The 13,429-nt window shown below is 48.5% G+C and overlaps 1 protein-coding gene across 4 annotated transcripts in view; it reads right to left on the bottom strand.

Moving 5' to 3' along the window:
- Nucleotides 1-13,429, bottom strand: part of SGSM1 (small G protein signaling modulator 1) — an 82,339-nt gene that overhangs the window by 46,156 nt on the left and 22,754 nt on the right. For all 4 annotated transcript variants that reach the window (XM_004323326.4, XM_073790247.1, XM_073790249.1 and 1 more), the window contains 6 exons: nucleotides 10,811-10,973; nucleotides 8,196-8,348; nucleotides 5,248-5,315; nucleotides 4,826-4,971; nucleotides 4,562-4,693; nucleotides 3,122-3,246 (listed from right to left, as the gene is read on the bottom strand). In XM_004323326.4, the coding sequence (XP_004323374.2) occupies nucleotides 3,122-3,246; nucleotides 4,562-4,693; nucleotides 4,826-4,971; nucleotides 5,248-5,315; nucleotides 8,196-8,348; nucleotides 10,811-10,973 (787 nt within the window). The remainder of the gene's footprint in view (nucleotides 1-3,121; nucleotides 3,247-4,561; nucleotides 4,694-4,825; nucleotides 4,972-5,247; nucleotides 5,316-8,195; nucleotides 8,349-10,810; nucleotides 10,974-13,429) is intronic.

Here is a 13,429-nt window from a genome sequence, read left to right as displayed (position 1 = left end):
GTTTCCTCTGATGTGAAGCAAGGAAGTTGGAATATATGCTCTCCGAGGGTCCTTCCTGCACAGGTCTATACCAGAATCAGTCTCGCCAGGATCCATGGAGTGACTGTCCTTGGACGATGGTCAAGTATACAAGCGTTTTTCTGAGAAGCAGCCTCTTCCGAGCCCCTCACAAGGCGAGTCTCAGTGAGGAGTTCCTTCCCAGGGCTTCCACACCAGGCCCATCACACAGGGCTGCAATTGCCTGTTTTCTCCTCTGTCTCTCCAAGAGGTGCTGTGGGGGCCACAGGAGTGCCCCCAGTTCCTGGAGAGGGACTGGGCTTTTTGTTCACTTCTGCAAAATGCTTAAAGAATGTTCATAATGAATGGTAAATGCTGGATCCTGGAATGCCCAGGAAACAAGGCAACTCTCCAATTACCACCAGACACCAGCAAGGAGGATCTCTGTGGCCACAGGTCCTTGGGATCCACCTAAATTAACACCAACAAACCCCATGACCGGGATGCCTTTCCAGCTGCCAGGCTTCCTGCTAAGGGCTTTATATGCATTTTCTTATTGACTCTTCCCTGTATGTCTCTTCAGAGGTTCCATTACCACATCCCCACTTTACAGATGAACAAACTGAGGCTCAGGGAGGTGAAGTTGATTATCCAACTGGGAAGGAACAAGAGTTGAGTTTCTGTTTTCGTTTTACATGTTCTAACAGCTTCTAGAGTGGAATTTCTGGGTCATATAGCAAGGGTATGTTATAAGAAACTTCCAAACTTGTTTGTAAAGTGGTTGGACCATCAGCAGTGTATGAGGGTTCCAGCTGTTCCACATGGCAGGGCTGAGATTTGAGCCAAGTCTGGGCTGACTCCAGAGACCAAATATCCACCTTTCTGGTGGTATTTCCCCTCAAACATCAGGAAACCCAGCTGGGGAGTCATGATCCTGGCTGTGTAAGAGGGAAGTCTGGCTGGGAAAAGAGGAAAGAGGTCCTGAACCTCCTCCTCCTTATCGTCATTGTCCCTTGATCCCCAGAGGGATGCTGGAGCCCCTGGGTTCCCCCCTTTCCCATGCCAACATGCACATTTCTGACCCCTGGCTGTTTTTATTCCAGTGAACCTCAGTTCCAGGCAAGGATAACAAGATAGATGGGGGTTCAGAGCCCAGGGCTGGGGAAGTTCCCAACCCCATTAGCAGTGACCTTTGACGTGCAGATTCAGCTGGAACTAAATATTGAAGCACTTATGATATGCCTGTCCACAGAGGAAAAGATGATGCAGAAACAGGCAGAAACAGAGTCCCCGATGATTTGAGCTGGAGGGAAGGTGCTTGGCAACCATTTGGTCCAATGTCTTTCCCAAAACATTAACATCAAAAGTTTCCTGCCCACACAATCCTGGGCTTAGGTCCAACCAACAAACAGAGTCCTTGTGTTGTTGAAAGCTTTGATGTTTGGTGGAAGACACGTCAATGTTTAGGAACCCCTGCAGACCCTTGGGGAACCCTTCATGTTTTGGAGAGCTCATCCTGTCCACCCACCTCATTTGATAGGAGAGGGAAGCTGAGGCCCAGAAAGGGGGAGTGATGTACCCCAGGTCATCCAGTGAGGTGAGGACCGAGCAAGGACTTGTTCCCATCACATCCATTTGTTCATTGCTTATTCGTTGTCTCCTTCAGTACAATGTAAATACAGTGTAAGCTCTGAAAGATCGATTTTCCTCTCCTTTTACGCATCTGTTCTCTCTCTCGGACCAAGCACAGTGTCTAGCACACGGTAGGTACTCAGTTAACATTTGATGAATGAATCCAGGTCCCCTGACTTCCCTGCTTTGCTTCATAATTATTTGATATCTAAAGGGCGAGACAGTCGGAACACAAGTCGTAACAGATTTATTATGATTTTGTAAATGCTAAGAAGGAGATTCAGGGGACCTCCGTGGGACCTGAACTCAGCTGGGAGGTCAGGGAAGGCCTGATATAGAGATTTCAGATGAACAAGCTGATATAAGGTTCAAGGGCAAGAGCATTTCCTCGGCTCCCACACTGCTCCTCCCAGAAGGTGTTGCCATCAGAAACTCAGGAGTCTGGCTGGAGCTGAATTACGTGGCCCAGCTGAGGACTGACTGCACCTCCCAATGACCGTCTCTGAGGACAGACGGTAACCCTTGCCCAGGAAGTGATCAGCTTAGAGAATGATATTAATCACACCAAAGCCTGGCGTTAATCACACCGAGGCTTAACACTACACAGAATACAGTGATAGTGCTCTGGTCACGGCTCTTGGAAAGAGTTCTTCTTTTTTATATATAAATATATATATCTATACTTACAAATATGTATATATATTTATAGATGAAATCCTATAATTTCATGATGTTTGTTTGCTACTGCAGGACAATATGAAAGGCAGAGGGGATGATGGGATGGCTGTTAGGGCTGCATCATGGGTACCTGAGTTCTATTTTTATGTTAGAAATTCCTCCTAATCAAAAGTTTTGAAGAAATCGAGAACATGTATAATAATAATAATAGAGCCCGATGTGGGCTCAGAGCAGCAAAACCCATCATCCCTCCTCCCCACCGGCAGCCAAGACTCCCCCAGCTGAAATCACCAGGCGGGCTGCACCTCTGCATGGCGGCTTCCCTGTGTTTTTCCTAAACTTTCCCTAATTGCGCTGGAACACAGGGGATCGCAGGCAGGGAATCCCTGGTCCCCGGGTCTCTTTGAAGTGTGACTCCAAGGCCTTTGCTGGGTCTTATAACTCGCAGGGTATTACAGGAGATACAGACCTGGACCAGATGCTCACAACCAACACCGTCTGGCCTTCCTTTTGCATTGAGTGATGGGTAAGGTGGCAGGAGACTGGGGAGTATTTGCCATTTGCGGGCTTACGAGATCTTTGTTACGATTTCTCTCTCCGGGTGGTGTTTGCCCAGGGCACTGCCTAATACCTATATCCTAAGATTCTTCCAGTCAGTTCCCAGATCCTCCTGAGTTACCCACAAGGCCACAGCTGCAGGGAGGCTGGACCAAGTGGCCATAACAACCAGACGGAGCAGGGGCAGAGGCGGGGCACAAGGGACAGGGCACAAACATCCCTTCGCCGAGGGGAAGGGAGGCTCCCAGCACCCTACCTCTTCTCGTAGTCCAGGTCCCCCACAGACCCGTTCATCAGTTGGTTGGGCGTCCACTTCAAGGTCATGACGTCAGCTGTCTGGTGCAGGGACAGATACCCCGGCACAGCCTCCATGTCATCCCTCTGCAGAGACAGCAGGACTCAGGCCTGATCATAGCGCTGGCATCACAGTGGACACGGGCCCTGGCCCATGTGACTCAAGGGCACACAACCAGAACCAAGAGGTTGGCTCATTCCCTCCACAGCCATGTCCATCTGGAAAACCCCGAGCCTCCCTCCAGATGGCTGTGCTAAGCCAACCACCACGACGGGTTTGGTTCTACGGAGTCCAGCTGTGAAGGCCGCCCACCCCACCCTTTCATGTGGCTCAGGAGCCCTGATGCAAGGGTGGAGTCGGGGGGGAATCTTTAGAACCAGGAAGGGGGCTCTGTCCTCTCAATAACACCCTTTCCAAAACGGAAGGCATGTATCTGCCATCACTGTGTCCAGTCTTAAGGGAGAAAGAGATGGCAGCCGAGTTCTGTTCCACAGATATTGCCCAGAACGCCCTCCCCAAATACCCTCTCCATACTCCCCGCCCAGGAGCCCCATCCTCTGCCTTCCCAATATGCCTGCAGGGCTTCTCACCTGCTCTGCTCTATCCCAAGTGGGGTTTGGCGGAGGGGGCTGTCTTCAAGCCTCACACATGAGAGGCAGCCCTCCTCCCCCCAGATTCACCCCACAACATGTGGAGACAGACAACTAACATTTACTGAGCACCGAGGGTGTACCGAGCACGGCTCCACTCCATAAATATCTCAACCACACATGCCAGCAACCCCGGGAGGAAGCATCTTTGCCGTATTTCATCGATTCTAAGATACACAATTTTTTTTCACATTTTAGTGCACCTGAAACGGTGCATAGCAGGTTCAGTACAAATGAGTGAACTAAATGAATGAGTGATTACAACAGAGAATGATAGATAGACAGCTGGCTGGACAGATGGATGGACAGATGAACTGGAAAACAAATGGACAAGTGCAGACATGGATTGATGATGGGTAGATGGATGGATTAATAGATGAATATAATTATGGGTGGATGGATGGAGGTAACGATGGGTAGATGAATGGATGGATGTAATAATGGGTAGATGGCTGTATGGACGTAATGATGGGTAGATGGATGGATGAATGAATGGGTGGTTGGGTGGATATAAATACAGGCCGATGGATAAAGAAATAGTGATGGATGCATGGATAGAGTGATGGGTGAATACAGAGACTGGAAGAGAGGAGACTGGCTGGGTGGGTGGAGACTTTGACAGATGGATGAATAGATGGGTGAATGGGTGGATGGATGGATAGATGAGCAACCAGGAGCCAGAGGGAACTCCTCCTCTACAACCTGGAGCCAGACCCCCAGTGGAAGAACTGGGCCCAAGATGAACTCTCACCGGCTGAACCAGAACGTTGTTCTTGCCATAGAGCAGGGTGGCCCGGGAGTTCTGGTGCAGGGACTCTACGTAGTCACGGGCGGAGAGGGACGGCCGGTCATCCATGCTGCTGCTCGAATGCCTTTTCTGGATCTGGCAATGTGCGGGGAGGTGGCAGATGAGGTCTGGAGTGACCACCAAGGCCCCGGTCCACTCCCCACCTCCACACCAAGTCCAGAACTCAGCCAGACTCCCTCCCAGTGCCCCACCGTCCACCCCACTCACGCAGAGGGCCGGACGCTTGGTGGGCGAGTCCTGTCGCAGGTGCAAGCTGTGGATGCGGTGCCTCTGGACAAGCTCGTCAGCTGAGGGGTCCGTCCAGAAGTGATCAGAAGTCTTCATCTTGGTGTACTCCAGGGCGCAGGGCCCTACTGTGGAGCAGACAGGGGCTGGGAAGCCATCTCCCTGGAAAGTCCTCCCTCCCTTCTACCACCAGATGGACCACTTATTTCACCATCTCTCCCCTCCAGGCAGCTAGCATGACCCAGGGTCCTGCTAAAGAGAAACCAGCACAAGACCCTGAAAGCAAGAGGCAGGGAGCAGTTTTGAAGGGAGAGGCTGGAGGGAGGCGAGAGAGGCCCTTAGGAGGTGCCCCCTGGAGCTGAGACCAGAGATCCAGAGGAAGCTCAGAGCACTGGACCACTTACCCAACAAAGATGCAAGGATGGGGCCATCCACGGGGTCCATCAGGAGGGCTTCCTTCTCGTAATACTTACTAGCAAGAGAGGAAAGGACATGCAGGGTTGTATGGTGACCAGCGGAGGGTGCACAATCAACTACAACCTGAAGGTTAAGAGCAGACTGGGTTCAATGCCTCTCTGGTCACCCAGTACCTCTGTGAGCCTCAGCTGCCCCATCTGTAAAATGGGGATAATAATAATATGTCTCATAGGGCTGCCAAAGGACGTTTGAGAGAGACAACAGATGTAAGGCACTTAACACAGTGCTTGGCTATAACTGCTTAATACATGGCTTATTAATAATACATTATTATTAATGATGAGAGTAACAGGAAAAATCATTAGAAGGCTGCCGAGGCCTGGCTGTTCTGCTTCTCTTGCATCTTCCATTTCAAACATGAAGTCACTTAGAGGCTCAGATGATGTCTGCCCTTCCAATATTATTGAGGCAAACATATGCTTTTTAGCTGTGGTGTGTCCTCAAAAGCTGTAATCATAGGCCTTCCTGTCTGGAAAACTAAAGCAGATGACGCTGGCCTGACACGCTCAAAAATGCCTCCGGCCTCTGACTCTCCAAAATAACATGCAATGTTGTCAATACGTTCGTGCTGTTTTGTTTTTTGAGTTGTTGTGCACTGGTTTCTAATTCTTTGCAAACTCATACAATCTAGAAACTAACAGAACTTCAGAATTGGAAAGGACCTTGTTCTGACCTCCTGAGGGATCTCAGGCCCAGAGAAGGTAAGTGACTTGCTGGAGGCCACACAGCAGGTGGATGCAGCCTACACCCAGCAAGCTTAGCTCTTCTTCCCTTCCTACAACAGGGGGTGAAGAACACAGGATCTGGAGTCGGACTGAGTGGGAGCCCAGCTCGGCCACTCCCTCCCTCGCTGTGTGTCCCTGGGCAGGTGACTACCTTCTCTAAGCTTCGTTCGGTGCCCTCAGCTGTAAAGTGGGAAGAATGACAGAACTCACCCACTTGCGGATGCTGGGAGGAGCAAATGTCCAACTGCATGTATTAAGTCCCAACACCGTGAAGTTCTCACTAAATGTGGCAATATCATTGTAATTTTACCCCAAAGAAATCTTCAATCAACCATAAAATTGACTGAGGCAGAATGACACATCCTGGACATGCTCAACATCAAGTTTATACATTTTGGTGTCAGATCTGAAGCTAATACTTTGAGACACTTTCCAGTCCACCACTCATATTCTATTCCAAAAATCAGCACAGTTATGTGATCGTAACCTGGAAATAATGCCTTCAAATAGTAGGTAGGTTGGGAGCAAGATGTGACTATATAGGGTAGCCCCAGGGAGTTTCTTCCGGGTGATGGGTTTCTTTGGAACAGTTCTATAGCCTGAGTGTGGTGTTGGTTTTATGAAACTATGCATGTGTTAAAATTTCATAGAATTATATAGCAAAAAAAAAAAAAAAGAATGTACCAATACTGTTGGTTTAACAGTATTGCATCAATGGCAATTTCTTGGTTTTAAGACTTGTACTACAGTTATGTAGGATGTTAACACTGAGGGTAGGCAAGAACCCTCTGTACTACTGTTTCAATTCTGTGTGAACCTAAAATTCAAAATACAGTGTTAATGAAGAAATAGTAGGTTGGTATTGCTGCTCAAATAAATTACTAAATAAATATGACCAACTTTTTCAGCGGGAAAACACAAGGTCATATGCCAAAGGCAATTAACTACAGAGACCCTGGACCCATAACAAGACAGGGGGCAGAGATGTGTTATAATTTACTAGAAGGTGAAGAGGTGAACTGGAACTCCAGAGCCTGGATTTCTTTCAGTTCCTCTCCTGCCTCTGGGCCTTTGCACCTGCTGTTCCCTTTGCTGAGAACACTCTTCCCCACACTGTTTCACAGTATCCCATCTTCTGGGATACTTTCCCTGACCACCCAGAGGAAGTTAAACACCACCCACCTGTCCTGGTACACTCATCACAAATTATCACAATTATTATTTGCCTGTTTTCCCTGCTACAATGTGAGCTTCATGAGGGGAAGGACTTTGGTTTGTACTTTCATACATATTTTCCTAGCAAACAGGCAAAGAATAAAAGATGAGAACAATGATACCCACTCTGTGTGAGGATGTGGTTAAACAGGCATTTTCACATACTGAAAGATGGAAAGATTCTCAGATATATTTCTTTCTTTCTTCCATCCTCTCTGTCTCTCTTGCTGGAAAGGGGTGCTGGCCACGAGGAGTCTCAGATCATAGATCCTTCAGTAGATCTCCACTGTTCTTTTCATAATATCCAAGTTCTTAAACATGACAGGCAAGACCAGTGTATCCCCAACATCTAGGTTAGTGCCTGGCACATAGTATATGCTCATTAAATATTTATTGGGTGAATGAATGGATGCACGGATGAATGTTTGCCAAGAAGACTTACACTGTAAAACCTTTATACCATGTCAATCTGAGCTAGGAGAGACAATGTAAAAAATATCACTATGCATTTCCAAAATGCTGTGTACTCACTAACTCCTTTTCTCACCTCTTCTCCAGAGTGGCAGCAATTCCCATCCTGTCCCATTCACCAGAAGAGACAACAGAGGCACAGAGAAGCTAAGTGAGTCCCCTAGGGCCACATAGTGAATAGACTGTGGGCTTCATTCATGGGAAAAGGAACATCTCTAAGATTGCAAGATCCTTACACCCCACCCCAATTCCAGAGACCCTGCATTGCTATTAAGCACCCAAATATTCCCAAGGTTCTAAGCTAGGCTAGTTCAGAGTCAAACATCCAGAAGGCCCTTATTTAATCACCTTCACATCAAGTGTATATCAAGGGGGCAAAGGATAAGGAGCTTTGCGTGAGAGAGTGCAATTCCTAAGAAGGCCAGCAGGTGGTGGCAGAGCGCACCCAGGTGTCTTCCGCTCACCTGCTGTTTTCCACAAGGTAATGAACAATTTTGTCCAGGACCTTCTCAAACAAGGCTGTACGGATCCACAGGTGCTTGATGGCGAGTGGGGACAGGTTGGGCAGTTTTGGCAGCTTTCGCACATTCTCCTGGAGGCCCTGTATCTGGTTTCGCCTTCAAGACCAGTAAAGGAAGAGAATAGATATTCACAAAAGAGGAAATCCAACAGGATCAATATGCAAATAGGAAAGTGTCCAACTTCTCTAAGAAATCAAGGAATGTCAATTAGAACAACAACAAGAGCCCATATTGCTCCTGGAGAATGGGAAAAGAGTTGAAAAAATAATACCGAGTGAGTGTGAAGCTGTGGTAAAACTGACGCTCTCCTACACTGTGGATGGGTGAGCCAGATGCTCATACTGAAATGTCTTTGTTTTTTTAACATCTTTATTGGAGTATAATTGCTTTACAATGGTGTGTTAGTTTCTGCTTTATAACAAAGTGAATCAGTTATACATATACATATGTTTCCATATCTCTTCCCTCTTGCGTCTCCCTCCCACCCTCCCTATCCCACCCCTCTAGGTGGTCACAAAGCACCGAGTTGATCTCCCTGTGCTATGCGGCTGCTTCCCACTAGCTATCTATTTTACCTTTGGTAGTGTATATATGTCCATGCCACTCTCTCACTTTGTCACAGCTTACCCTTCCCCCTCCCCGTATCCTCAAGTCCATTCTCTAGTAGGTCTGTGTCTTTATTCCTGTCTTGCTCCTATTGAAATTTCTGTCTCTCTCTTACTTTCTCTCTCTCTCGGCTGGAAAAGAGTGCTGGCCAAGAAGAGTCTTGGATTATAGATCTTTTGGTGGCTCCCCATTGCCCTGGAGAAGGAAGCTTTTTAACATGACTAGCAGGGCGCTCCATGACCTTGCCCGTTTGCCTCTCCAGCCACCTCCTTACCACTCTCTGCCTCTGACCCCATGATCCAGCCAGACAGAGATATCTGTGGATCCCTGAGGCTGTGAAGCTCTCATATGAGGACTTTCGTGAGCTGCTGCTTCTTCCCGGCTTCCCCCGCCCACCCTATTCCCTGCCTGACTCTTTCTCACTCTTGAGGTCTCAGCGAGGGCACCCCCTCCTACAGGAAGCCCTCTTGCACCAGCTGAAGCTGGGGAGGGGCCCCTCCTCTGTGTTCCCTCAACCTCTGCAGCTTAACTTCCCACTCACTTCTCTGTCTTCCCCTCCGCACTGTGACCTCGAGGGTATGGACAATGCAACTGCTTTTAAAATAAAATATTGAGTCTACCAAGTGGCAAGCCTTGGCCCTTTTTCACGCCTGTATCTCCAGGGCCCAGCACAGTGCCTGGCATATACAAAGGGCTCAGTAAATATGTCCATGAATGAATAATTGCACAAATGAATGAATGGACACCTGGAATGGACATCTCTCATTCCTCCATTAGAAAGTTGCTCCCAATGTTATGGAAGGTCCATGGAAATCCATCCCTTTTAAGAAGTTATCAGCAAACACCTGGGAATTTAGCAGATGGATTGGAAGGCACCTAAAGACCAGGTGGCTGAGGAGTCAGATTCCAAATGGGAGTTGGCAATGCCAAATCCATAGCCTTACCCATCATGCAGTTCTGGCCAGCAGCCCGGGGCTGGCAGGGCCTAAAGGGCAAGGAAAGGGCCATTTCTCATCCAGTGAAGTAGAGTAACCACTCATGGCAGAGAGGGCAAACACATGACATGCACGCCTCTCTCTCCCTTCTGTTGCCCATAACAGGCATGGCTAATCAATCCATGCCCTCTTTCCCATGTAGTCCACTCACAGCTCCAGAATCTTTCACAACACAACTCTCTGTGCAGCTACTAGGACCAAATGGGTTTGAAACCTATTTGCCATCCCTGACCAGGCTCCAGGTAGAGGGTTTGGCTGTGCAGTTGGGACGCTGGGGGTGGCTCGGGTGGAAGGCCCTCATGTGCACACTCTCAGGCCATGAGCCTCCCCCCAGTACACACAATCAGCCACTAAGACAACATCCCCTTCAATGGCTGCTTCACTGTGAGCATCTGTCCACACAGACAGAGACCATGTTGGTTATGTTAAACTTTGATCTTCCTGCATTTGGCACAGGTTTGGCTCAGGGTAGGCACTTATTCATTTTACAGTTGTTTCTTGGGCATCTCCCGGGTGCTGAGCACTGTCTCAGACACTGGGGACCTAATGGGGGATAGCACAGGTGCAGCTGCCTGCCCTCAAGGAGTTCAGAGTCAAGTGGGGGAGACAGATGACAATCAAGTAAACAGTAAACGAATGAATGAATAAATTACACATGGTGATAACAACTGGGAAGACAATAAACAGAGGGATATAAAAGAGAAATGGGGTGAGGGTTGAAATTTACCATTAATTAGGGGAAGGCCTGAGGATGACAAGGAACCAGCCATGGAAGATGAGGGGTGTGAACTGGGTGGAGGGTACAGTGTGTGCAAAGGACCTGGGGTGTGAAAGAATCTGGCGGGTTGGAGGAGCAGAATGGAGAGTGGAGAGGGTGCAGGCTCTCACTGAGCCCGGGGAGGAGCAGGGGCTATCCTCTGGGGGTACCCTAGCCTGTACCCCGTTCTCAGCACTTACGCGCTCTCGATCAGCTGCTCCAGGTCCTGCACCTTGCGGCTCAGCTCCTCTGCTGGCGGGAAGCTCTTGCCCACTTTCATGAAGAGAGCTGCGATCTTGTTGCTGCGCAGGAAGCCAGCCGCTCGCCTCCGCAGGCCATGCAGGACGCAGGCCTCCACAGCCGCTGCAGGGACACAATGATCAGCAGGCCCTGCCCATGCTCCCCAGTGCCCAGCCTGGCTCTGAGCTTCCAACACACACAGGTACCTTGAAGATCCGGGGACCCCAGAATCACAAATTTCGTGACAGCATCATAGCAAAAAGCACGTATACCTCTCCACCATCCAGCCCCTCAAAAGGGAGCAAGGGGCTTAGTGGTGAACCCACGCTGGCCGCCCAAGGTCAGATCATCTCTGTTCACATTCTCTCCTGGCCAATAACCAGCTGTGTGACAGGGGTCAATTACTTCCCCTCCCTGTGCCTCAGTTTCCTCATCTGTAAAACGGGGATGGTATGAACATTAACCTCGTGAGGTTACTGTTAGGATGAGGTGGAAAAAATGCACGGAAAGCACTTTGCCCAGAGCCTGGCACATAGTGTGTGCTTTACAAATGTTAGCTATTACTCCTGTCAATGAGGGAGGGGAGCCTGGACCATGTGACTGCTGAGCTCTATTCCGGTTAGGGAGTCACACTGTTGTCACTACTACTGTGACTCCAGTAACAGCTAACATCATGGATCTCATCTGATCTCTGCCACAGCCAGGCAGAAAGTAAAACCATCCATTTTTCAGATGTGGAAACTGAGGCTCCCAGAGGTAAACTGAACTGTCCAGGGCCACCCAGCAAATGAGTGATGGAGCTGGGATTCAAACCCACATCTGAACCCAAGGTGTGCTCACAACACTTGTGCCTCCACAAAGGGCCTTTGAAGAGAGGATTCAGTCATAATCTTCCCATTTCTGTGTTTCCCCTGGAGGCCCTGCCCAGTCCTCCTCAAATAAGAGACCTAGGGTGTAGCCTGGGTTCTACCACTAACTTGCTGTGTGACCTTAGGCAAATAACTTTCCCCCTCTGGTCCTCAGTGTTCCCTTCTAAGAAACAGACCCTGTGCAGGCCATTCTGATGGCCCCTATCTTATATCTGATACTCTCAGCAGCCTTTATTTATCTTCTTACTTTCCGTCTTACACAGCAGACTGGGAGCTCTCTGGTATGCACTGGAGCATAATCAATGTTTATGGGAAAACGTTAATTTATAATAAGAGCTACCCCTTCTTGGGCACCTACCCAGCCAGTGTTAAGGTTTACCTTCCCTGATCCCCATGGCAAAACTCATTAAGCAAGTGTTCTAGTTACTGTCTTTTCAGAAGAGCACACCAGCACTCAAGAGCCTGGCCAAGGGCTTCCCTGGTGTCGCAGTGGTTGGGAGTCCGCCTGCCGATGCAGGGGGTGCAGGTTCGTGCCCCGGTCCGGGAGGATCCCGCGTGCCGCGGAGCGGCTGGGCCCGTGAGCCATGGCCGCTGAGCCTGCGCGTCCGGAGCCTGTGCTCCGCAACGGGAGAGGCCACACAGTGAGAGGCCCGCGGACCGCAAAAAAAAATAAAGAGGCTGGCCAAGGTCATGCCATGTGCAAGGAGAAATAGAGAGGTTTCAGTTTAATTGCTTGTGTTGCTTTTGTTGTTGTTGTTAGCAATGACTTGGCTTTGAAGGATTGTTCACATGTTGCCTAATCTGCTCACGGATTTAAAATATTCTGGGTGATGATCTCTAAAATATCTTCAGTTTTGCTTACATACCCAGAACTTTCATTTCTTTATACTGATTAAGTTCATGATCCATTCTGGCTTGGTAGACATTATTCCATTCTTTCCGACAATGGCTCATAAGGAACAATGGACAAAAGAAACCTCAGGGACATCCCTCAGGTCTCATTTAGAGCCAGCAGATTTCTCTCACCCCCAAACTCTGATCAGAGTTAGAGAATTATTATGATTTTTATCACTCTCTAGTCTTCTAAGTCTTTAATTGGTAGGTATGCTAGTGAGTCCCAAAATAGACATGCATATCATGTCTTTTGCAAATAAAAATGTCCAGGAGAAAAAAGAAAGCCAGAGATATATATCTATATTTATATAGAGAGATATATATTCCCATATATATGTGTGTGTGTATATATATATGCACGCATAAATGTGTATTTTTATACATAACGTAACATCTTACAGAAAAACCCGTATGAACTTTTTGGCCAACCCAATATATACATAAAACATATTTCCGGGACTTCCCTGGTAGTCCAGTGGTTACGACTCGGCGCTTTCACTGCCATGGGCCCAGGTTTGATCTCTGCTCAGGGAACTAAGATCCCACAAGCCAGGAGGTGCAGCCAATATATATATATATATATATGTGTGTGTATATATATATTTATTTAAATAAATGCATTATCACCTAAAAAAATAAGATCTTGCCCAAGGTCACCCAACCAAGAAATGGCAGAGGTGGGATGTGAACAGAGGTAGGCTGCAAGGGGCTGAGCTGACGTCAGTGGTCTCCCAGGTCATGGCACATGCTCGGCCAGCTGCAGGCCCATGGGTGGTGTCCCCGGCCATCTGGATGGAGGCTGATGGGCCCCTCTAT

Source organism: Tursiops truncatus, chromosome 13 (genome assembly GCF_011762595.2).
Source record: "Tursiops truncatus isolate mTurTru1 chromosome 13, mTurTru1.mat.Y, whole genome shotgun sequence".
Classification (NCBI taxonomy): Eukaryota; Metazoa; Chordata; class Mammalia; order Artiodactyla; family Delphinidae; genus Tursiops; species Tursiops truncatus.
This window is presented reverse-complemented; position numbering and strand designations above follow the sequence as displayed.